This window comes from Seriola aureovittata, chromosome 3 (genome assembly GCF_021018895.1).
Source record: "Seriola aureovittata isolate HTS-2021-v1 ecotype China chromosome 3, ASM2101889v1, whole genome shotgun sequence".
In the NCBI taxonomy this organism is placed as follows: Eukaryota; Metazoa; Chordata; class Actinopteri; order Carangiformes; family Carangidae; genus Seriola; species Seriola aureovittata.
The window spans coordinates 9,686,213-9,712,194 of record NC_079366.1 but is presented as its reverse complement, the minus strand read 5'-3'; the positions used below and the strand labels follow the sequence as shown (position 1 = coordinate 9,712,194).

Genomic DNA, 25,982 nt, shown 5'->3' with positions numbered 1-25,982 from the left:
ACTACAGATGAAGTAATTCATATTGAATCCTATTCCCCGGAAAAGAAAGATATCACCCAGAAAATGAACAGTTTAGACACCTGTCTGTCCCTAACTACATGTAGTAGGTCTCAAAAAGTCTAAATAATAGTGCCACCCACAGTCAGTTCCATGTACTGCATGTACAGCATGTGCAAGTGTATGTGTGTGAGTCTGTGTACGTTGGTCTGTCTGTCGGTCAAGCTATTGGTTACTCTTAAGTTTAAGAATCCCATTAAAATCTCCACTGTCCCTGTCTTCTTAGCCAAGTAACAGACTGTTCTGTAGCTCTTTTTTCCCTGCCTTGTTATTGAGTTCCCTCCCTCTCTTTCCCTGAACTTTCTCTGTGCTGGTCTCTTTCCCTGCATCCCTCTTTCCCAACTTGTCTATCCCTCCATCTCTCCTCCATGTCCTTCTCTCTGTCCCTCTCTATCTGTCCCTACCAGTTAGTTTTTCTGTGTCGGGTCCCTGCCTAGTTAATCTAGAGGTGTCCCCCTGTCCCTCCCTCCCACCCGCCCACCCTCCCTCTATGGACAAACACATAGGGCGTGGGGGCCGTCCGTCAGGGGGAGCGGCCAATAGCGTCCCTCTCCCTCCCCCCAGATCAGGGCAGTGCAATACACAGATGGATGAGTTTCCCATTCACCCTCCTCCTGCTGGCTCACCTAGGAGGACGGATAAAAGGGAGAGCAGACACAAAGACGTTAACTTAACTATAATCCTCCATATGACTTTGCTATGACTTTAAATAGTAGTGTGCGTGGGGTTACCTCTTGGGTGGGTGTAGAGAATCTAAACACCGTAACAGGCTGCCAGTCTCTCCTTTAGCAGTGGGGGGAACTGCTCTGAGAACTGCTGCCAGTTCTCCTCCCCAACCTGCTCCTTAAAGCCGTGCAGGATCTGTGGAGAGGGACAGAAAAAGACAAAAAAAAAAAATATATATATATAAAAAGTATTCAACTTCTTAAGCAGTTGAGCCACATACTTTACACTTTTACAGTTAGAGGCGTTGATCATTTTTTCTTCGACTACTGTACGGCTTCCTCCGCTGTTCCTGAGGCCTCATAAAAGCAACAAAGTCCTACATTTGATTGTTTGACTCCAACGAGGCTGAAATACCATCTGAGCAAAGCTTTTGTTAATTTGAGTAACTGCAACTTTGATATTAAATTTTGACCACTGAAGTACAAATCTCATCTAAGGCAGGTCCTACATTACTAGCTACTTTGGTGTCCCTCTCTTGTAGACGTGCCTGTGTCAAAATCTAGTTTCAATACATTTATAAATTCAGTTTATATTGTACCTACATGTTCCATATTTCTCTCTTAGGATTGATTTGTCATCATATTTCTTGTGAACTTCCAAATACAAGTCCAACATTCACTCTCTTTTAGCTCTGGTGCTGGGCAGGTAGTGTACAGAGCGTCTGCTGCTGCTGCTGGGAGACGACAGATGCCAAAACGCTGCATAGATAATTTAATAGTGTTTTTGTCACTATGAGCGACATGTTTCACATCACACACAGTCATTTGACCCATCCTAAAAATACTTACTAGTGTAGCTTTAATAAATTAGAGTTTAATGAAACTCCACCAAATTGAATGACACCCAGAAGATCTGTGGCCAGGATCTGTAATCCCAGCACAGGAGCACTGGTTGGTTTCTGGGCTTATGAGGGAACTAGCACTGGCAGCCTTCTGTGGCAAACCACGGCAGTATGTTTTGCTTTGTTTAGAATTAGTAAAATGGCAGTGATACAGAAAAGATATTAGCACCAGGTTCGTTTGGCCTACTATGGATTCACTATACTGTCAGGACACTAGTTAAATATCCCAACAGGAATATTACATAAATTCTCTGTTACTGTAAATACATACATTTCTGGATTGTGAAGTGCGACCCAGTATAAAGCTGGCAGTGAATATATAATGAAGCCCGACACAGTGATGAATTTCAGAGTTCACTGAGCTGATGTTAATGTTTTGCCTCTCCAGGCTGTAGTATTTATGAGAGTGAATTTGACTCAAATTTTTTTAGGCAGAGCATTTTGGCCTTCATGTGGTGAGCTCCTGAGGGGGAGTGTGTGTGCCTAATGTCTCTAGAGAACAAGAGAAGTGTCTGCCTTGCTGAGTTTCACTGCTCTAAACTAAGATGAACATGCTCTGCTCTGCCTGAGGTCTCTACACAGCACACTGCACAGTGACTCACACAGCAGGGGAATGTGATGATTTCATGGTAAGTTAAAATCAGTCTTTGGACTAGTTATGCAAACACAGGATCCCGCTCCTCAATATGACCCCGACCCTCACCTTGTAGAACATGTCTCTCAGATCATCTTTAGGGTTCACCCAGGAGGCCACAGCATCACAGAAGAAGATGAAGTCCTGAACAAACACAGAGGAAAAGGTGAGAAGGTTTGAAAAGTAAAATGTCTCCCGATCAAGCCCTAAAACATCCGTGGGTGTCTCACCTGCACCACACCACCTGGGTTCACACCAATCATCATGCAAATCCCGCGGAAGGCCGAGTCTTTCTCCTCGTTGTCTCGGATGTTCCGCAGAGACGTACACCTGCCGCACACGTTAATAAACCAATCAGAAGCTGTTAAACCTCATGCTGTCACTCCCTTATCTTGTCTACAAGAGAACATTTGGAAATTATACAACATGAAAACAAGTTAACTAAAACTAAGTTCTAAAAGTTAATTAAAATGGCAACAGCCAAACTGCCATTATCCTTTTGTGTTAGAGGATATTTGTCATTTTTCGAGGGATGAGGAAAATCACAGACTTCAGTGTTTCAATCTCACTAATTGCTGATTCCAATCATTTCAGGAATTAATTTAGAGAATGTCAATATTGCAGTTATTGTAATGCTGTGATTGTGTTCTGCAGCAATGTGAGCACTTAAAGAAAGCATGAGGAAGAAATTCCACGAACAAGTCTTGCATGTAAGGAGAAGCTAAAATAAGTACACACCGAATGGAAAGGGGGAGAAGGAGAGAGAGAATGGATATCATGTGATGTGGTAAGAGCACAGTGGATAAGAGGGAGAGAGCATGTGTCTGCAGAGTGTGTGATATATGGAAACTGCCAATGCTGAAAATGTATGTGCAGATGTTGCAAATTAAATGACGACATCACAAGGACGCTATAGTGCGAGGAATGAGAGACACAGAACCGGAGTTTAAACAGTCTCTCACCAAGGTCGGATAAACTGCGGCAGCATGGGAGCAACTTCCTGAGGGCAAACGTAGCCCAGTCGACCAATGGTGATTGCTGAAAGAGGAAAGAGAGTGACTCAGGGCTGCTGTTAGAAGAGTGTGTGTGCAGTACTGTGACAATAACTGCACTCCCTTCTACCATGTGAACCATTAAATACCCCTATTGACTGTAATGCAGTCTGGTTTTAACTTTAACATTTTTCTACTTCCATTTGAAAAACAAGTATAAAAATATCAGTGTATTCACATACCGGTGTTCTCCAGCAGGGTCTTGGGGGTGTTGGGTCGATTAATAATCTCAACCAGCTGGTTCAGAACCATAGCGATGTACGGCTGCATCTCCACACCTGACAGAGCAGAAAAATTCAAGTGAGACACAGGATCTCATATTCAACTGCACAAGCACTTAACAGCATCACATAAAAATAGATTTGCTGCAACTCACCCATCTGCATACAGATCTCTCCTATAGCCCAGGTGGCATTGTTGCAGACAGAGATGAACTCTGGGTTCAGATTTGTCCCAAGGATTGGCATGAATTCGGCTGCAGGACACACACAAACATGTTACCATCACATTAGAGACACAAAAATGGAGGATGGTGGGATGTTGTGTCTGTACGGTGTAAGTGTGTGTATAACTGAGGGAGACAACAAGATAATTACCAATACACGGTTTGACATGAGGGAAGCAAGCCTTGGTCAAGTCACCCAGTAGAGCAAATGAACTCTGCCTTACTTCAGGCATCGTATCCTGGGACAAAAGAGACAGAGAGACAAAGAGAAATGTAAAGACACACCATCAGCAGACATAAAGAATTTCATTTTCTGTGGCTACTTCAATATAAGTGACCACAACAAGAGTGTTATAACTGAACAGAGAGGCTTCCATCAAGGAAGTAACATTGCAATAACAGTAACACTGAGGTACATGCATTGTTTCATCTGAACCCAACGTATGTGCGTAGGCAATTTGAATCCAGCACAGGAGCGGTGGACCCTGTCACTTACAAAGAAAACTTTTATACAAAGAGGTAATTACAAAATGTAAATACAACATCTGTTAGCCAAAATAAAATCAGAACATTACAAACACAAGGGATTATAAATTTAAGATCAAGTTGGACACACACACAGGCTCTCCTCACCTGCATGCACTGGAAAAGCAGGGTCATGATGTTGCTGCGAGCCACAAGCGTGTCCACGTGGCCTCCAAGTCCCTCAGCCAAGCCACTGAGAAGATCCAGAGCCACGATCATGAAATCCTTGTCGGGGGCCTCGTACTGGTCTGGCTGCTGACTGTACATCTGAAACACACAAACAGAGGAGAAGGTAAAAGGTCAGAAGTGGGATGATGGGATAAAGTGTAAAGCAGCAAGAACATGAATTGTCTTTGCAGAATACAAGCCCACGTGTGTGTGTGTGTGTGTGTGTGTGTGTGTGTGTGTGTGTGTGTGTGTGACTCACCATGGCTTGAGCCAGAGTCTTCTGGACCAGGGTGACGCAGCGCTGGTAGACGGGCTCGCAGTATGGGAGGAAGCCACTCTGCAGCGCCGTGGCAACAGACGACAGACACTCGAGCAGAGGGAAGAGATCTTTGTCTTCATCCTTCAGCTCATTCCACTTGGCTATCAGCGGAGGCATCAGCTTCTGTATGTACTCCTAAAAACACAAGTGTGTGAGTTTGGCCTGTCAATAAATTACACACAAAACAAGGCTGTGTACAGATGTGTTTTTTTGGGGGGGGCTCACAGGCTGGTTGAGATGGTGTCCCACAGAGTCCGCCAGAGTTCCTATGGCATCATAAAGAATGAGCAGGTTCTTGTGCTGATACTTCCCAAAAGCAAAAACCAGTGTGTCCAGGATGAAGCTCAGATAAGGCACCAGCTCTGTACACGCCTCCTCCTCCAAGGTGGCGAATGCACTTTAGGAAAGATGAGATGGTTAAAGAGAATATATGAGCGTAAAATGAGAGAACACAGGAGATCTGAACATATGGACAAAGTAAGAGCTGTACCTGCATGCCGCTTCCTGCACCCTCTTATTGCCATCAAGAATGCGTTTGAGTAGCTCGGTCATGAGGGGTTTGAGATGGGCGTCAGGGGGCTGGCTGACCACCCAGTGGGCGTAGCGGCTGAGAGTCCAGCAGGCAATGGAGCGGACCAGGGCCTTCTTGTCGCACAAACACTGAATAAGGTGGGGGATGAGCTCTGGCAAGTAAGGTACCATGCCTTGCATACAGCCTGGGAGGACAAAAAGGTTTTATAAAGCCAAGCTTTCCGGCAATAGAAATATCAAGACGCATCTGAAGTTTCAGAAACTCACTACTTATCTTGACATGTAACCTCTCATTGAAACATCTAAACTTAATAATCTAAAAAAAAAAATCATCTTTTTTTTTTTCAAATATACCCTTTAACTTCTGTATCTAATAGGAAGTCTTACCCTCAGCGATGGCCCCCAGCACCAGGATGCCAGACTCCTTGATGACCCAGTCAGGGTGGAAAAGCAGGCCTTTGAGCAGGGGTAGGAGATGGGGCAGCAACTCCTCACGAAACACGTTGGCAAGAACATCCAGAGCCGCAGCCGAACACTTCCCTAGAAAGGATATTATTCCACATCACCATAAGCATTTGGTAACTTTGGAATGGCATAAAAGAACGCAACTACAAACACAGTGAGACAAATAGTGGGTACCAGAGATAGTGAAAAAAAAGTTCTAATTAATACCTTTTTTTAAAATGAGCTGCAACAAGTATGCAACTGTACCCATTATCTTTGTTACTGTGTGTACATGTGAAGTAAAAAAAACATAAGATATATCCCCACACACACACACACACACACACACACACACACACACACACACACACACACACACACATATATAATCTGCGAAAAATTCAGGTAGAAGTAGCACGTTATTGTTGACAAAAGAGCTATAACATTAAGTTCTTGCTCAAATGTGGTTAGAAGGTAACTTTAGAGTAAGAGCTGCCACATGATCAACAGAGGAATTCTACAGCTGCATGTCTGTAACTTACGTAAGTTCCAGTCAGACAGCGTATCATCGTCATCGTCCTCATCTTCATCAATGTCCTCCCCCTCCTCGCCCTCCCCTCCTTCGTGCTGCAGAGTGACGGTGCGGGACTTATGAAAGCGAGGTTTGATATCTTGCTCACTGTCTGGAATCGCCTCATCCTCTTCAACGTCGCCCTGTAAGACAACAGAGAGAGAGGTGAATGTAGAATGGACAGAGGTGAACAGCATGAGACAAGAAGAGAAAGCAGAATGTTGATGTGTTTGTATTTATATGAAGCTGGGTACATTTGTTTTGTCCGGGGGTGGCTAACCTTTAGAAGGATGATGTCAATCTCGGAGTATTTCATTCCATTCACCAAGATAGGAATCAGTCTGAAACAGAAACAGACAATCACATTATTAATGAGATCATCCTCTTGTCATTACCTTAACTCAGCCTCATTGGCATGTGAGCACTTACTGGACCAAGTGGCCAGAGAGGGCCTCTTTGCAGATGGGCTGTTCAGCCAGAGTCAGCCAGAACTCACAGGCCTCCAGAGCAACATTCTCATCTGGGTCTTGGGTGCGCTGCAACATGTACTGGTGAAAAACAACAAGAGGTGATGATGAGGTGGAGGTGGAGGAGGAGGAGGAAGGTAAAGCCAAATGTTGTCTGTTTAAGGTGGTGTGTTGGATCCAGTCACGCCCTCACCTGGATGATGCTGTGCATGTGTGGGATGAGCCGGTCAATGCGGACTTCCAGCAGCATGACAAGAGCCCTGCACACGTTCTTCCGCACCTCACTGTCCTCGTCACCAGCCAGTGCAAACAGACTCTGGATAGGAAGGGGACAAGGAGAGAAGGACAGAGGATGGGAGGGGATGGGTGGCAGAGAAAAGGGAAGGGCAGGGGAGAAAATGTTATCAACTTCCAAACATGCACTATATTGTGTTGTGCTTTGCCACATTCACAGTACATATTTACATTGTGTTTTGTGAACTGCATTAGCTACATTACTTTTGTTTGACAAAAAAAAAAATCCTATCTCAAGATCCAAAGTTTTCAAGTGAAAACTGGACCAACTCCATCCACTGAGGAAGACTGCAAGATGCAGTTGAAAGCTCTGGAAATAAATGGCTAAAAGCTGGTCAGATGCCAAAATTATATGACTGCACTCCCTCTGTACCATCAGTGAAATGAAATGATGGCTTAGCAGCATGTTGCTGTGAACAATTTCTTTCCTTTTAAACTAAACATAAATCTTGTTTATTTTTTATTACATAATCAGTCTGAAAGCAGCTAGAGGCAAGTGCAGGGAGAGGTACTGGAAAAACTGACTAACTCTTGTTTTCACATGATGACAGGATGGAAAATGATCAAAACCTTTATGAGTATGTTTGACAAAATCTTCAAGTACTCACCTCAATGAAGGTGTCTATGTTATCCATCAGAGCCTGAGCTCGACCAATGATGAACTGGTTCACACACGCTATAGCATGGGACCTGAGGAAAAGACAGACTGATGATTTCAACAGGGAGATTCTAGTGGTTTGTGCTGAGGAGGAAAGACTAATTGCTAGTAGAGACCAAGTCAGCCAGCAAAGGTAGTGTTCTACTGACCTGATCTTGGGGCTGCAGTGTTTGAAAAATTGGAGGAATTTGGGGATCATAATGTTGAGAGGTCTGTTCAGAGCATCACTATCCAACAGCTCAGATGAGTCCTCACAGATTTTCTGCAGTGCTCCAAAAGAACCCTGAAAATCAGAGAAAAGCATAGTGTGTGTTAAAAGACGAAAAGAAACAGACATTAATCTGATTATCACAATAAAGTGTTGTTATGTGGGCCTGACTTCGCAGGTGTTGTAGTCCTCTGAGTTGAGCAGATTACAGAGCTGAGGCAACAGTTCCGGCCAGGTCTGTAGCTCTCCTTTAGAGGCTATGGTTGTGATCAGGATACCTTCATGATAAAGAATAAAAAGATTATGAGGATTTAAAACTCAGGAGTAAGTAATAACTTGACTCATCATCACATTCAATCATTTTAAAAAATCTTGAAAATACAGTGATTGCTACCACATACAGCCACATTACCTGCAAAAACTCAACCACCTACATAATAGTCTGACTCACTGGCTAGAAAATGCAGCAAACACTAGTTTTTTTCTTTGTCCATTTTCCCTTTCCAACTCTAACACCCACCAATTGTAGCTCTTATGAGCGGCGAAGGGTCTCCGATGTTGTTGAGGCATTCTCGTTTGATGAAGTCAGCCACATTGGGAGGGAAGTTCTGGTAGTGAGCCTTAACATTGTTCTTCAGTATCAGACCGCTCAGAGAGCGAGTGGGCTCATCTTGAGAAGAAAGGCAGCAGAGGGTTGGTGTCAAATGATTTTTAATGGGAAGGAGGACATGAGACACAGAAATATTTACTGAGAACAACCAAAGTTAGGGAGTTTATTCAGTAAATTACAATCCCGCTCTGTGGCTTATTTTTGACCTGCATATACATACCCTCAGATTTCAGGCTTGTGAGGACAAAGATAAGATAGTTGTTGAAATCTGGAAACTGATTAAGTTGTTCCAGTTTCTGCAGGCTCTGTTAAGGAGTTCAATCATCCACACACATAGTAAATGCACAAATATCTTGTGTTCCTGTTTAACAGCGTGGATTAATATGCAATCACAATCAATCACATCGGTTCACTTGCTGCAAGCTGCACATGACACACAGTCAGTTTTCATCTCCATTCACTAAGACACAAGGTCTCATAGAGGAAGTGAAATATCTTATTCTCTCACCCTCACACACACACACACACACACACACACACACACACACACACACACACACACACACACACACTGACAGATGTAAGGATACTTCTTGCACAGCTCTCTGTGTTGCTGTGTCTGGGGACTGGGAGTCCTTGAGTAGCTGAAGCACTTGCTGCAGACCCTGTTCATCTGGCTGCCACTCCATCCTACAAGACATGTACACACACATAACCTGTTTATGAAGCATGTACAACACATCGGCGCCTCCAAGCTGAGAGCCCCGCCTGTAACCTCGGCAGTCAGTACGTTACCAATCAAATCACGTAGAAGTAACGTAAACTACGCAGTCGATTACAGATGATGCCAACATACAGCATGCTGCCGTTACTAATAACAACAACTTGTCAAATACTAGCCACCTAACTGTTAACTTCACAGCTGGCAACGTGAATCTTAATTTTAGTTAAAATACATTCATTATAAATATTTGTATACACGCTACCGTGTATACAAAACATTACTGTAATCAATCCCGATTGTGAACATTTTCCGTTTCTGGCTACATGAAACCTAAAGATAACGCTACGCAGTCGTCTTTTCGTAAGTTAAAGCTGCATGAATAAAGCAGCCACAGCAACTATCCACCGCGACCTGATCAGCCTTTTTCACGAGGCCCAGGCGGCACAAGCGCAAATGTCTGGCTCATTCAACTAGCAAGCTAGCTTAGCGTCGCTATGATTCTTAACACGCACCAGATCCACACAGAAAACAGCTACAAAACGATGTCTTACGTTAACAACCAGGCAACGCGTTGCGCCATCAAAGTTGTGTTTGTAATTAAAGCAACAAACACGACGCAAATGGAGCGCATTAATATTCATAACAGAGCAGTCGCACATCAACCCAAAGCTACCAGTAGCATGTTAGCTAGCATCATCTTGAAAGTGCCGCGAAAGGTTTTACCTGGTCACTCCGATGTGGTAGATCTATATTTCTATAGACAATAGTGCAGCTACGCTGTAACAACTAACATTAAGTAAAATATGACTTCGATCTGTGTATCCTAATACAAACTTCTGATCTCAGTAGATCTGTGTGGTTGCTATGCTAGTTGGTATGTGACAGAGATTGCATGCCTTGCAATCAAGCCGGGTGATCAGTTTGATCATGTTCGGCTTCCGTACTGGACAGACTGTCGGGCAAGGCTACTGTGTAAAGAGACAAACAACTTTTAATATCGCCATTATTATACAGTCCATATACAGTACGTGTCACTGAATACTGTTGGCGGAAACTGTGTTAATTTATATAAATGCATATCATACATCTATTTCTGTGAACAAGCAGGATATGTGCATTGTTTTGTGTTGTTTTCTGGCCGCCAGATGGTGTCAGCTTCAAATTCCTGCAGCATCAAACTACTGTACATTTGATCTGTATGAACTGATGCAGGGCGTGGATACAATAACATGAACACCAACAAATACCACGACTGTGAAGTTTGTTCAGTCCAGATTTGATGGCATTGTCTTAACATGACAGTGATATTTCAACTTTGGGTGGAAATCGAGTATAATGCCATGAACACCTTGAAATAAACAACACAACCCCAACATCATAAGCCTGACAGATAGCATGTTGTACGTTTATTGTTCTGGATGTCAGTTCTTCATAAATCTGCTCATATATGGTGTCTATACATGCCTCTGTAGATTCACAGAAACCAGATGTAATTCAGAGAACATCAGGACACTGTGTAGTCAAAGTTACCACCACTTCCTTCATTTTGAAATCCTTCTCAAAACTATGTTTCTAAAACAAGGTTTTGGAAAAGTGGAAGTGTGAGCATGAAATGTAATATAGTATCTTTTGCAAGACCAAGAAAGACTTTCGCAACACTTACACAAAGCTTTATTAAACATATATATTAATCTGATAATCACAGAAAAAAACTTTTGTGTACACATTCACATTCCTGTATCAATAGTCAACACATGGACAGTCAGTTGGATGGAATAGGAAAAGTTAGAGATAGGAAAAGAGTAGAGCTCTGCAGTGGTGACAGCACAAGATTCATAACTTAAAAAACTAGGTTCAGCACAGAGAGCTGATTTCACTCTTGCTACAGCCCCACTTGCAGCAGGCGTTGGACAGTCCAACCACAACATCCCGTCCTTTTCTATCTGCACTCCGTAGAGCCTCGAGCACCTCCTCTGAGATTGGGGAGCGAGCTAAGCGGCTGAATCCAGCAGCCAGAGATGCCACATCCAACGCTTGATCTTTCCATGCTTTGGACTCCACAGGATCCTGCTCACTGGTAAGTTGAGGGATGGGATTTTTGACCCATGGGTCAAACGCTTCTTCCCCAATAAGAGCTGATAAAAAAAAGAGGGGTGAATCTCTTAATATTACATTTTGGCTCTTGGAAAACATGGGACAAAGTCTCACATACACAGTATTACCTGAGTCTCCTATGCTTCTCCTCCAGCGAGAACCACCACAGGTAAAGATGACAGCTCGTATGAATTCTCTTCCACACAGTTTCACCCCATAGAAAGAGGGATGGCCATCATTGGAGCGAACCCTGTCGACGAGTACCACCAACAAGCTGAGGGTCAAAAGTGCTGCCTTCCACATGGTGAGAGTTAAAAGATGCTGAAGGTGTCTCAAAGGCTGGAAATTGCTTGAGGTGTCTGTGTGGTTTGTGTCTGTGTCTGAACAGCTTATATAGGCCTCAGCATCTCAGAGAAGGACCTCAACTCACCTGCACTCTTCGTCATGCCCAGAGATAAAAGTGGAGACCTTTAGGGGCAACAATGAACATAGAGAAAAAGAAAAATTGTGATTAAGTAGCGAATGATGCCACAGATGATGTAAGCCAAACTCTTGGCTATCTAATCACCTGTGACCTTTTGATGGCCTTTCTGTCCCTTACATCAGTTGGGTTGTGCTGTGTGTCACCAACACAATCTCCGTCTTGGTATCTGCTCTGGCAGGCATTGGATGGAGATCACCATCCATTCACCCCAAGGATTGCTGGGTGCTGTGCCTTGGTGTTCACTACAAGCAACACAAACACATATACATGAACACTGCAGATAGGTTTATGAGGACAGCTGGTGATGCTGCACTGACACAAATCAGTTGTGAATTTGTGAATGTTTTACAATATTTATTATTCAAATATGCTTATAGAGCATATAGAGGGGGTTACATATATGCGACAGTATGAATATTTTCTTTGAAATGAATCAATTGACATTCACTATTTTCCATCTATCTGCTTGACATTCTGTGCAATCGAAAAAGTCACATTAGAAGTGGTAATTTGACGTTGGGCTCTGGCAAAAGTGACAGACAGGGACTGTCTACCAATCAACGATCAGTAATTTTAATGACGCTACGACCACCTCCCAAGTCAGCCAATCCGCATTTAGTGTAGGGCGGAGCGATGACGAGAGGGTAGCAACAGTTGCCCCGGTGAAGGCAAGGCGCCATAGTCACGGTAGTCCTGGCGACAAGAACCAAGCAACGGGAGTCAACAACAACAACCTAAATCTAAGGAAAAAAACTTTAACGACTAAAAGGGACTAATACTGGATTAATCTAGAGGTGAAGAAGTAAAATATTTCCGATTCATCATTTCATTTTCTGTATAATTTATACGTGTGCTTGTTTGTACTGTCATCAGCGTTAACGTGAAATTGGTCGAGAGTGTCGGTGATGAAAGTGGTTGCTAGCTTCTTTCCAAACGCAGACCGTTGTTATGGCGATGTCAGACCTTTGATAAGAGCACAAGATGGCGGGTGTGTTGTAGTGCCTGCCGTACTTTTTTTTTTTTTTTAAGCTAATTTGGCATAATGTTCAGGGTGTTTCTTACAGTTTCGATTACCGTTGAAATTAGAGTGAGACGTGATTGATGGCGTAGTCATAGATTTATTGACTAACCGACAGGAGTAGCTAACATCTAGCTAACTCGCTTTAACGTCACAAATCAACGTGAGCTGTTAGCTGGGGAAGCTATCACTCTCGTTTTCTCAGCTCACTTTTCAAGCAATCAATCCAGAAACCTTAGGTACAGAAAAGCACATGGAACTGCTCACTCAACTAAATAATCTATGAGTTATAAACACATGGACATAAATTCATAATGTTTCATAATGTTTTTGTGACTTTGAAAAAGTTTTTGGTCTGACATTGGATTCGGAAAGTCACTCCCGTGAACACAGTGTGCCGGATGATCATCTGATTGTCTTGTTTGCCGTGTTGGTTTACGCAGGAGTGGCTTGTCTCCCAGTGGGATGGCCTGAAGTTCTGAGTGACAGTGGACCAAATGATTAATATGATAGTAATATCTGGGACTGTCCATGGTTACATATTTTATCATTTTTAGGTAGTTATTTAATGCAACTTGAAACACCACGGTAACGGTGAATAAACCTTGTTTTTCTAATTTAAGTGATTGCTCTATTAATCGTTCTTAAATTTGCACTGTGTTTCATACTGGACCAAACAGGAAAGGCTCTAGACTACTGCTTAGTCTCACACAAAAGCCTTACTTCCTCTTCTGGTTTATGTTACACAGACAGACACACGCACACGCGCACACGCAAACAAACACATGCATAGACACATGTTAGCACACACACGCTAGTTATATTTGGCCAAAACATAAAGAGGTGAAATGATGCCAACAAAGTGTGTTTCTATGTACATTTGTAGCCTTTTCACTAATGATTGCTCTTTCTTTTTATTCACAGAACTAGTGCCTCAAAGCATTGGTTGCTATGGCAACTTCTGGATACTCAGAGGACCTTCAGCCTCAGCAGGCCAACACAGTAACCATAGCAACAGCTGCAGCCACCACACCCTCATCCGCAAAGACAGCACACTTCCTGTCGGAGATCCCACCAACCTCTGGAACAACTACAACAGCTAACCAATCAACCACTGCCTCAAAAACAGGACAGGATGCACTTTGTTCTCAAGCACCACCCACCCAGAGCCAGAAGGCAGTGGTTCTGACCACTCCCACGCAGCACTATGTAACCCCTGAAATCCAGCACTCTACGGTCCAGAAGAGTAATGGTCAGAGTGGCTCACCTCAGTACATCATAGTAACTGTGACAGGTGAGAGACACATACCAACATGATACATACAGTACTTTGCAAACATAGATAATACACACTTGCTAGTTCACATAGGCAGAAGGAGGGCATGGTATGCTGTGCAGTCTGAGCAATCTTCGGTTTGTCCCACAAGTCTGTTTCTAGGGTATAAACAACAGGCTGGATCCTGGTTGGAGACTGGCAGTTTGTCTGTCACAGAGTCTTGCATTGTAGTTACAAATCAGTGCAGAGGAGAGTTGCATATAAACATTTGTCCATAAATCTTTAAAATAATGAGAAGTGCTTGTCATTAGTTTACAGGGACAGCCATGATCAAAAATTTCAGATTTTTTTGTGACTAGCTGTAAAAAAACAAAAAACAAAAAAAAAGTTGAAGTAGTATCAAATAGTGCTGAAGCAATTAATCCATTAGTTATTGAACAGAAAATTCATCTTAAATAATTTTAATATTTAAGTAATGGTTAAGTAATTTGTCAAGAAAAAACATATTTTAGGGTTCATGGTTCTCATGTGTGAGAATTTTCTGCTTTTTTCAGTGGTGTAAATTTTAAGATGAAAATCTTTTGTGTTTTTGAATAGCAATTTGACAACAACACCTTGACCTCTGGTAACTCCAATGGATATTTTTCACAATATCCATTATATTTTATAACTGCACGTTTAATCATCTTCACTTAACAAATCAGTAATCAAAATTATCGTCATATCTTTATCCCAAGCCTAGATTTCACTTTTTCATCAACATTTTAATAATAATCAACAGGATTTCTAAAAAGAAATCCATAATTAATAGCTATAGCCCAAGTTGGCTTTAAAACATGTTCCAGTAATATCCACAGACATTTTAAGAATTATTTGACTGCATTTGTTTATAACAATCTGAATAGTTATTGTTGATGAGGATGATGTTTAGTTAATTCATTGTTTGTTGGTAATAATCCCAGGTTACAGGTTTTCTGCCCTAATGAACTGCATGTCATCTTTAAAATAGTCCCTGATTAGTAGGCTAGAATGAAGACCAGCACAGATCTAAATTGCGTCAGTATTGAAAAAACACTGATATATTTTGATTGTCCGGTTGGGTGGTGCATACATTATGTGGACAAAATAAGCTGATTGATTTGGTTGCTAGGCTGCATAGTCCCAAACGTGGGAGCGTGGATGGCTGATGGATGGAACCTGACTTGTCTTTTACTCTGCTGCTTTTGCTATTCTAGAGAGATGTAGTGATTTTATTTTTTTATTATTATATAACATCAGCTTAGCTTTAAGTTTGAAATTTGCATTACAGAAAATTAGATGAGGCTGTATCTATGGTTCCTAATGTAATGTGTGCTTACAAGGCTTTCAGCCCTTTGCAGATATTAGTTAAAATGAATTAAGGCCATTGCTTTTTTTAAATGTATCCTTAAGTAAAAAAAAAAAAAAAAGCTCAATAGTAAGGAAACCAGTTGGTATTTTAAAATAGGGTGTTAACTAGTGGAAATGTGAGAGAATCGACCCCAACACTGGAGTATATCTGTATATTTATTTTAGGGCTGTCTATTCGTAGATCTTTTTGCCTGCCAGTATCAAATGACACTATGCACTCTCACCCAGAGTGATAGAGTCACAGGCCCGAGGCCTGTCTCATTCTCGTGGTGCAGGAATACTAAGTTAGCCGAATAACTGCTTCATGAGAGAGGATACACTTAAGCATGTGTGCTCTTCTGTTTTTATGTATTCACATTTTTGATATTGGCTGAAATTATGTATGTTAGCATTTCTATTAAACCAGTGATGCAGTATATTGTGTTGTGCTATTCACAAGGTTTAGACATTGTAACAACCCGCCTCTGTTGAAAAACACAGAATGGAACGGAAAGTATTATGTAACATATAAACAGGACAAAAATGTTTTTGTGCTTGCTTTTGTGCGGCTAGGACTTAATGTTGGTAATAACCATTAAAACCAATTTTGTAACAGGGATTCCTTTTAAAGAACTAGAATTTTACCTGTTAAACTGGTAGAAATAATAGTATATAAGTATAAAAAGTATAGTATAATAGTTATTTGTTTAATTTTAGCGTTCAAAATGTAAAATGAAAAAAGATACATGCCCCACGCATTTGTCAGGTCTGGATAAACCTGGTTAAACTAAACAAAGTTGTGGAGCAGAAGGGATTGCATAGAATAATGTCACATTCATTATTTTGTTCAATCAGTAGCCTTATTAGACTTCCCCTCTTGAGGTATAAATGTAGCCACCAGACAGAGGTAAGTAGTTAGATATTTAGCCAGCCTGTGGGACATTATGTTATCTCTAGTAAAAACTAATTTACTAAATTTACAAAAAAGTTGCTTATATAAAAAGTTATTAACCTGCCAAACTGGCAGGTGGAAGCCAAAATGTAAAAATATCTGAGGAGCGACTGAATCTTATTTTTCATTAGCGATCATAATACAAAGTTAAATTGCATGGATGTGTTGTGCGGAGTTGTGCTGGCTCTGCTATGACTTGGCTCAAATGTAACTACGGGTATGTTTACAGCAGTTAACGTAGGTAGAGCAGCACAGTAGACAGTGCAGGGCACTTGTTTCTCACCTGAAAGGTATAAAAAAAAAAATGTGAATATTATCCTCTCCTCTGCCAACCCTCCATCCACTGTTTTCTCCCTCTATCCTTCATCCCTCGTGTATCTCTCATTTCCCTCTCTCATCTGATCTGCATGTTTACAAGATGGAGGGATTTCTCTCTCCATCTGGGGAGATTAGCTGTCCAAGGCTGTCCTTCTGCATGCAACATATAAGGATGAAAGGAGAGACACACTCTTCTCTTTCCTCAGTATCAGTCTCTCCTCAGTCAAGCAAAAAAAAGAAACTTAGTTGCAGGATGTTCTGCGGTGGCTGTTATTACGATTTGGAAGCAGTATGTCGTGAGTACTGAACTTGTGATGGTGGCTTGTTTTTTTTAGTTTTAGTAAGTGAGTTTTATTTGATAATCTGAAGAAACTTCTCTCCCTCACCCTCCATGTGCCATCCCTAGAGGGTTCTGTCCACTCCAATGACAGTCTGTCAGACTCCAGCCCGCCTGCCCCCGGTGTTCCTACTCAGGTGGTCCAACCAGTGCAGACGACCCCACAGGTAAGACGCACATACATTTACAAACCCCATGAATTTGTCATTTGACAGCGAAGGAGCAGGTTACAAACAGAGGGTTGACTGCTGATAAAGTTTATTTGACACTGTGACTTTACTCACCAGCAGAGGTCAGTGTTGCAGGCGGTGTCGCAGGCAGCCAAGAGGATTCAGACAGGCCACATCAACAATATACAGTCTGTGCTCATTAACCAGGAGGTAAACAGACATACACAAGACATTTTATCTGACCACGTAAGAGAATAGATGATAAATACATTAAGTTTAAGTGTAGGGGTAATGTCATCATGTGTTCATTACTAATGGCTTTGTGAAGTGGAACCCTTTACAGCAAGTACAAGAGAGGGTTGATGGAGAGAAAGCCCTTTGCTAAGCTTTGCATGTTTCTCCACCTCTGTAACACACATCACTACATCTCACATTCTTACTATGCCTTACCTGAACACTGTGCTGTGTTGGCCATTAGTCATGCCATACCACTTGTATTGATCCTCGCTGGCAGAAAACAGCCTGCTACTTCTTTATTTCTATAGTTGTGTTTGTTAATATCCATCTTTAAACTATCATGCCTACTAAGAAATTCAGTCAACAATTTGGCTTCCATTGATGTATTACAACAATGATGGGGAGCTGTGTAACCAGTTTCAGAAATTGTGGCTGCTCTGCCCTTCCTCTGAACAGAACCCCCCTTGAACTAGGTATGTGTTGTTTCCAGCTGCAGTCGGCACCTGTTTACAGCAAAAACACTCAAACTGACAGCTCACTGCCCACTGAGAACAAAAGAGACAAATTTAGAAAGCAGCTGGGACATTGTGTAGCATTTAGCAGCTAAAGAGCCAGGTATTTCCCTCAGGAGTTGGTGGAGACCAAAAACAGAGCTAAGAGAGAGTGAATATTCCAGTCGACATAAACACAACTCCAAATGAGAAACGCTACTGTGGCTCCGTGTTTGCTGAATGTGTAAATAGACAACTGTCTGATATGAAAAGATACTAATATTGTCTTTGCATCCTTCTGTGCTGCCCTTCACTGAAATCCCAGAAATGACTGAAAGCTACTTTAAGACTCCTCTTTGCTTGTGTCCAGGTGGAGCATGTGTACTCTGGCCAGGTGCAGTATGTGGATGGAGCGGGAGATGCAACTTTCACCACATCCACCATGTGAGTAGAGAGCAAACTGCTTTGGCTGCTTGTTGCATATCTCTTAGACACAATCACTCACTAACACAAGCAATCACACATCTTGCAAAGTTCGTGGTATTACCACTGCATGTGTTGTACATTTATATGTTTCTGTGTGCATCTACGTGTCTTTTCTTGTCCAGTCGATCGAGCAACTACCCTTTCTCCGATTCGCCCCTCTACTCCCAGACCCCTCCCACCTCCTCTTCTACCTACTACGAGGCTACGCCTAGCTCTGAGTCAGACATCACCGGATCTGTGACCTCGCAGTCAGTTTCTGTGGCAACTGGGGGAGCCAATAGCGGAGCAGCTGCTGCAGGTGGAGCGGGCTACGTCATTCAGGGAGGTTATGTGTTAGGGGGAGGAGGAGCGGCAGGTGGAGGAGGAGGACAGAGTTACTCTAGCCCTAACTCTCGTGCCCCACCTGCTACTGTGAGTACTCAAGTTGTGAAGGTGAAAAATGTGCTTATTCATAATCTATGACATGAATGTTCAGAAAATTAAATATTGTCACCAACCGTGTTCCCTAGGTGCAGTGGCTGTGTGATAACTATGAGGGGGCGGAGGGGGTGAGTTTACCTCGCTGCACCCTCTACTACCACTACCTGCTGCATTGCCAGGAGCAGAAACTAGAACCTGTCAATGCTGCGTCTTTCGGCAAACTCATCAGGTCTGTCTTCATGGGTCTGCGTACACGAAGATTAGGGACCAGGTACACACACACACACACACACACACACACACACACACACACACACACACACACACACACACACACATGCATTGATGTTGCTAGAGGAGTATCTTACATCATTGTAATAACTTTTTGTTTCAGAGGGAATTCTAAGTACCACTACTATGGCCTGAGGATCAAATCTGGCTCCCCGCTGCTCCGACTGATGGATGAACAACAGCACATGGCGATGAGGCAGCAGCCTTTCTCACAGAAAAACAGGTATCCAGACACATGCACTTGTACTTTTGTTAAATTTGTAATTTCAGCATTACTCTTGAGATCTTGTAAATATAGTTTGAATTATATTAGTGTATATCATCACCTAAAAATGCCTCACCTGTGAGTTTATTTCTTTAAATCTGTGCCTGAGTTGCACTGCATTGTATTCTCAATGCATCTTGGTTGCATTAACCAACCACCCATACACATTATAAGTACATCTCAAAGGCAAAACATCCATTTATAAACAGCAAGGTGTTTCTTTGCTCATGATTTTATCATTGCCTGTTTTTTGCACGTGCAATTACAACATATCCTGTATCTTTCCTGTGACTCTTTCTCTCTGTATCACTGAATGCTGGGTAAACTATCCAACAGGATAAAGCCAGTTCAGAAGGCACAGGGGATCACCAATGGGACATCAGGTGGGACAGGTCAACAGCAGGCGGCACTCTGTGATATCTCAGCCCAGGTGCAACAGTATCAACAGTTTCTGGGTGAGGAACAGCTGCACTCAACACTGCATGATGTGAACCATTTTTTTCTAGCAATACACGGTCTCTTGTTGTCCGATTTTTTTTTTAAAAGAAATGAATACGTTGATCTAACCCAGGCCTTAATTTCCTATTGCACTATTGGTAATAATTATAAAATTGTGGTAACACTGGAATGATTGGTGATAAATATTTTGTCTAACGTGAAACTAAAGACTTTACTCTTTCATCTCCATGTTCTCTCTGTTTCTCTTTTTGCCTGTGCTGAATCTTGTGTAGAGGCATCAAGGCCGCTGCCAGACTTTGTGGACATTGATCTGCAAGATCGAACCCTGCCTGATGGAATCCTTTTAGAACACCTCAAGGCCTTTCAGACTCTCTACAGAGAACACTGTGAGGTAGGCTGCTGTGGACATGGAAAGGTTACAGACTGATACACTGACCATAATATTCCTTATTTTCATGTTTGCATCCTTATTAAAACACAGCTTCAATTACAGCCAGTAGTCTGATGTCAAAAGTTGAGGTGAATTTGTTGTGTAGCACATAAATATTTCAATAACTAAAAAGACATAAAGCTCCCTGTGAAAATTGTTTCTGGTGACAATATTGAGAAAACATGACGCCGTAATTGTAAAGAAGCTTTAACGACCTTGGTGTTTTTGTGTGTGTGATCCTCACAGGCCATTCTGGATGTGATGGTCAACCTTCAGTTCACTCTTGTGGAGACACTGTGGAAATCCTTCTGGAGGTTCAGCCAGAGCAATGACACAGAGTCACTCAACCTGTAAGTATCACAAACACACTCAAACAACATGATGAAAGAAAATAAGACACAGACACAGCTATAACTGACTATGAATGGTCTGTCTCTACCTCTGTAACAACACTCTCGCACTCCTCCAGGCACAATGAGTCTGAGAAGCGTCTGCCCAAATCGTGCCTGGTGGTGCTGTGTAAGTTTGAGCCAGTGTTGCGCTGGACGAGAGAGTGTGACAACCTGCTGTACCAGACTCTGGTGGAGATCCTCATCCCTGATGTACTGAGACCCATCCCTAGTGAGTTATTAAGGCTTCAAAGAGCAATGTGAACAAAACTGTTCAGTGAGACAATCAAGACTGACAGATAGATTTACAGCATTCCAGTTTGCTCTTCAACCTCAGGGCAAGGTCAGGGGGTTTCTCCTCTACTGCACACCTTTAGGTCAATGTAAATGTAAACCTACTCTCTCTCTTTCTCCTTTCTACATCACTACCTCACCTGCATCAGGTGCCTTAACTCAGGCCATCCGTAACTTTGCAAAGAGTCTGGAGAATTGGTTGACAGGTGCCATGATGAACATACCAGAAGAGATGGTTCGCATAAAGGTAATTGTATGCTAATGCATGATACACTAGATATCAAGAAAGAGCTCTGCTTCCTTTCTTTTACATTTTTGTATTTCATGTCTGTACATGGCCAGTTGTCAACACTTTCTCAAATCCATCCAGATGATGTCTCGATCCAGTTTAAGCAGTTGGACCTGGAACGAGAATTTATGTCAAATGTGTGTCGAGTGACCTCCTGCTCCCATAACTACCATAAACTGTGACTAAAGAGAAAAATATACACATTCATGTCTCACCATACAGCTAGATGGTAAATTGACTGCATTTATATAGCGCTTTTGTAGCCACCACTCAAAGTGCTTTAAACCACAAGCCACATTCACAAAGTGCTTTTTTCTAAACATAAAGTGCTTTTCTAACACATGCACACACCGATGTCACATCAGGAGCACAGCAAGAGCCAGGAATCGAACTGCTGACCTTCCGAATAGTGGAGTAGATGAGAAAGACAAACTTAGAAATGATCATGACCCTGACCACCTCCAAACGTGACCTACCTGTGCGATGGGATCTCACTGTATATTTGGTCTTGATGTGCATTTACAGGTTTTCAGCGATGTCCTATTGAGATTGGAAAACCTGAGATGTACTTAAATTGCAAGTGTGGATTGGGCCTTATTGTGCCTACTTCCTGACTTCTTAGTATTTGTACTTTCCCTCTCCCTTTCCTTAGGTGGTGTGTGTAGGCTCTTTCTCCCAGACCCTGCGTCGCTACACCAGTCTAAACCACCTGGCCCAGGCTGCCCGCGCAGTCCTTCAGAACTCAGCCCAGATCAACCAGATGCTCTCTGACCTCAACCGAGTTGATTTCACTAATGTACAGGTCTGTCAGTACTACTGTCTCCCTCCTTTCCCCATCCCATCTATTACTTTCCTGTGTTGATGTTAAAGTGAAATGAAACCGAACCCTTACACTGTCAACCTGTGTCTCCCACAGGAGCAGGCATCCTGGGTGTGTCAGTGTGAAGACCGTGTGGTCCAGAGGCTGGAGCAAGACTTTAAAATGACTCTGCAGCAGCAAAACTCCCTGGAGCAGTGGGCTACCTGGCTGGATAGTGTTGTCTCCCAGGTCCTAAAGCCCTACGAGCACAACCCTGTTGCCCTACCAAAGGCTGCCAAGGTCTTCTTGCTCAACTGGTCCTTCTATAGGTGAGCGGAAAAAAAAAAAAAACATGATGTACAAAGATCGGCACATAAGATATTTGGCTTCTTGTTAGATAAAGATGTAAGATTTAAGATAAATTTTGTATATCTCCTCTGATATCTCACCAGTTCTATGGTAATCCGGGACCTGACTCTGCGCAGTGCTGCCAGTTTTGGCTCCTTTCACCTGATCCGCCTGCTGTATGATGAGTATATGTACTACTTGATAGAGCACAGGGTGGCCCAGGCTAAAGGAGAGACACCCATTGCAGTCATGGGAGAAGTATGTGCCTGCACATAGTCGCTCACATATTGCTTCCCGCATCTGATGATTCACGCTTTATGTTTATAAATGTCCAATCCTTACTCTGTGTTGCAGTTTGCCAGCACTGTCAAGAGCCGAACCTCTCCAGACCTGGAGAAAGGTAAATTCAGCATGGTTCTCCACAAATATATTTAGTATTTAGTTTTGCTCTAGCATCTGCAATCAGGATGCTTATTGTCATGTCACTGCCTTTCTCCATCAGAAGAAGAAGAAGAGGATGAGGAAGAGGAGAGCGAAGAAGAGAGTGGAGATCTCGTGCTGCAGTCCAGCTCTCTGAGTGCGGTCGACGACGAGTCGTCTATGGAACCGCCCACCAAGCAGCCCAGGACAACTTTAAATTTGCACACACCTTAGCCAATCATCCATATAATTAACACACACCACTTCACATCCGCCGTTGCTTTAAGTTTAACATCATGTCATCCCATTCTGTCATCAACTTCAGATTTGCGAACAGACGATGTTTGATGTTAGGTGTGTGGTTGCCTGGTGCGTGTGCAAGCATGTGAGAAAGTGGGAGAGCCCCTTGCCAATTTTGTATGTTCTACTTTTGTGCTGCCATTTTTTTTGTTCTTTTGGCCTTCACCTAATCATTTACAATCCTTCCCTGTGCCTTTCCACTCTCTGTTCATCGGCTAGATGTCAATAGCCACTCTTGTGCAGCCTAAACTCAACAATATATACAGTACAGTCTCGACTCACTCCTGCCCTGCCTTAACCACTAAACTGATTTTTGCGGAGAGATGAAAAATCTTCATTGTTCTTCATTGTACTCTAAACTCAAAAGTATCACCTACATTGCCTTTAAAGCAATGGCTATGCAGGGGAGCTGGACTTTAATTAATCACACTGTCTGAAATATACATTTTTTAAATCTAATAATAGCATCTGGAATGATACTGCATCATAAAATTTTGTTGGCGCTTGGATGTGATTTACAGCTATTTGTGAATGCCGTATTTTACTTTTTTAAATGTCATTTCTTATTAATTTGGCCAACTAACTGATACCCTGTGCCTTTGAGAGATTTCTAGCCTGAAAAAGAAAACGCTTGTGTTCTATATATTCTGTATTGGTGGATCAATAAATGAAGGTCCTGTGAAGTAGTTTTGGTGTTGTCATGAACTTTTGCTAGCTGTTTAAGAAAAAAAATTGAGATGGTGACAGTAAGCCTTGTTGTGATGAGTCCACCCAGTTTTTCATCCATCCATCCATTCATTATCCATTCTTTCTTTCAAGCTCATAATCTGTTTTATACACACACACAAAATCCTACTTGACAGACAGATTACTCAAGTGCTACCCGACCACACACACATTGATAAACAGACTGCTACTTAAGTCAGCCACAGGACAAGGCCAAAGTTTATCCCACCCAATCAGCACTTAACTACAATGTATCCATGGTAACCTTTGTACCAGCTAGATGTACCAGCTAAAGCTATGTCAAAGTTTTTGTAGTGTAAAAGTAGATGTTTATTTTCTGGGTTTCTATGTTGAATATATTGTATAGAACCTATATTACGTACCTTTTGTGAACACTGTCGTATATTCAAACTATTTGTATGTTGTCTAACCATTATTGCCTTAAGAAATATGTCGTGGTATGTCCACCATCCAGAGTATTGAGCTATATTTTTATTGTGATGATGATGATGGACCAAGCATGTGAACATGGTGGTTTTCTAGATGGATACTTTCCATAGAGCACATGCTCAACCAGCAGCTTCTCACATGGCATGAGCAGATGTTGGTTTTACAAGATGTTGGACTCTGGTACTGAAAGGAAAAGAAATAAGAAAAGATTATAGTCATAGTAGGATGTCCTTCAGGACAATCTGACTATCAAGATGCCACCAAAGAGCACTAAATAGAAAAAGGGTATATTTGCAGACTATAAAATCTGCCTTGAAAAATAAAATCAACTGCTAGCTGCAATGTCACTATCATAACAATTGTGACTTGGATTCTGTACCAGGCTTGTGCTGCTGAATATTTTATAAAAGAGGTCCTCTTGATGTTATTCTGAAGACCTTTGTTCTTAAATCTGTGATAAACATTGGTAGCTTTATTCTCACTGTTAACTAAAAGGATGTGATTGCTCTCAAAATGTGCCAGAATTTTTTCTTCATGGGATCACTGTAGACATTGTTATTGGTCTTTGCTCAACCACACCAGAGTTGAAGTATTGTACCGACATAAAGTCGAGAAGAAGAGACAGTTTTAAAAAAATAATGGTCAATATAGAAGCTGTGGAGATGGAGATATCCTGACATTCAGTCTCCAGTATGAGTCAAGCTCCAAAATCACTGGCTTCTACTTTTCCCCATAATGAAACTCATATTTTTGTTAGACCTCCTAAATGGCAACTTCTGTCAAACCTCATATCTCCAGTTTTTAATGCTGACTTTCTGTTAACTAGAATACAGCCTGCGCTTGTGTGCCTCTGCCTCTGCCAACCAGCCATGGAACTGAAGGAGTTACAGCATTGACTAATGGCCACAAGTGTTTTTGCAAAATATAATGATGTCACAGTGAAGTTGACCTTTCACCATTTGGATATAAAATGTTATCACTTAATCATTTTATCCTATTACACATTTGTATTAAGTTGTGTCATAATTCGTGTATGAATTCCTGAGTCATGCCCAAAAATGTGTTTTGTGAGGTTAGTGGGCCAGAAGTAATGAAATTCCCTCTGGGCATTCCCGCTACATTGAGTCCAAATAAACGTTTGTGCCAAATTTGAAGAAATTCCCTCAAGGCGTTACTGAGATATTGCATTCACAAGAATGTGACCAACTGACAACCTGAAAGCATAATGCCTCTGGACTTGTAGTCTCAGAAGAAGACAATTATAACACCAAAGCCCATGAGAAGTACATTGAACTTTATGTGTAAAATTGGTGGAAAGCCCCTTTAAAATGAAGCTTACAGTGTCTTGGACCCCACGTCACAGGTTGCAGTTGTCTCTAACTAGTTAGTTCTCTTAACTAGTAACTAGTAAGTACTTAAGTAAGTACAAATATTTTCCTTATTTGAAGCTTGAGGACATAAAATTATCCAGTAATTCACTATAAATGAAGCAAAAACTAGTTTCACTCACCCAAGTTGCAGCGCTGAAGAGGATTTTTAAAAAATCCACCAAAACAATTCTGAACAAATTATTTTGAGCCATTTACAAATGTTATCT

General features: G+C 42.0%; 3 protein-coding genes across 7 annotated transcripts; 1 reads left to right on the top strand and 2 right to left on the bottom strand.

The window, feature by feature from the left end:
- Positions 1-527: 527 nt before the first annotated feature.
- Positions 528-10,187, bottom strand: tnpo2b (transportin 2b). 2 transcript variants are annotated; one of them, XM_056371823.1, is made up of 24 exons: positions 9,998-10,187; positions 9,141-9,240; positions 8,771-8,846; positions 8,461-8,610; positions 8,112-8,218; positions 7,882-8,015; positions 7,683-7,764; positions 6,974-7,096; positions 6,743-6,861; positions 6,594-6,654; positions 6,285-6,456; positions 5,686-5,838; positions 5,258-5,483; positions 4,993-5,164; positions 4,708-4,902; positions 4,389-4,547; positions 3,907-3,994; positions 3,687-3,785; positions 3,493-3,588; positions 3,221-3,296; positions 2,489-2,588; positions 2,328-2,402; positions 789-918; positions 528-683 (listed from the first exon to the last, which is right to left on the bottom strand). In XM_056371823.1, the coding sequence occupies exons 2-23, from the start codon at positions 9,237-9,239 to the stop codon at positions 811-813; spliced, it is 2,670 nt and encodes an 889-aa protein (XP_056227798.1). In that variant the 5' UTR covers position 9,240; positions 9,998-10,187; the 3' UTR covers positions 528-683; positions 789-810. The 2 variants fall into 2 exon arrangements, with proteins under 2 accessions (XP_056227798.1, XP_056227797.1); XM_056371822.1 differs by lacking the exon at positions 9,998-10,187 and adding an exon at positions 9,826-9,863.
- Positions 10,188-10,487: 300 nt separating this feature from the next.
- Positions 10,488-11,718, bottom strand: rln3b (relaxin 3b). The gene is made up of 2 exons (XM_056371846.1): positions 11,497-11,718; positions 10,488-11,409 (listed from the first exon to the last, which is right to left on the bottom strand). The coding sequence occupies exons 1-2, from the start codon at positions 11,669-11,671 to the stop codon at positions 11,129-11,131; spliced, it is 456 nt and encodes a 151-aa protein (XP_056227821.1). The 5' UTR covers positions 11,672-11,718; the 3' UTR covers positions 10,488-11,128.
- A 782-nt stretch (positions 11,719-12,500) lies between these two features.
- rfx1b (regulatory factor X, 1b (influences HLA class II expression)) lies at positions 12,501-23,895 on the top strand. 4 transcript variants are annotated; one of them, XM_056371825.1, is made up of 18 exons: positions 12,501-12,646; positions 13,795-14,164; positions 17,191-17,288; positions 17,412-17,501; positions 18,390-18,463; positions 18,628-18,916; positions 19,015-19,196; positions 19,320-19,439; positions 19,818-19,936; positions 20,213-20,331; positions 20,617-20,720; positions 20,840-20,991; positions 21,203-21,300; positions 21,995-22,144; positions 22,259-22,470; positions 22,594-22,747; positions 22,844-22,889; positions 22,992-23,895. In XM_056371825.1, exons 2-18 carry the CDS (start codon positions 13,822-13,824, stop codon positions 23,141-23,143), a joined length of 2,502 nt encoding a protein of 833 aa, XP_056227800.1. In that variant the 5' UTR covers positions 12,501-12,646; positions 13,795-13,821; the 3' UTR covers positions 23,144-23,895. The 4 variants fall into 4 exon arrangements, with proteins under 4 accessions (XP_056227800.1, XP_056227801.1, XP_056227799.1 ...); XM_056371826.1 differs by having other exon boundaries at positions 17,409-17,501; positions 22,995-23,895; XM_056371824.1 differs by having other exon boundaries at positions 17,409-17,501.
- The last annotated feature ends 2,087 nt before the right edge of the window (positions 23,896-25,982 follow it).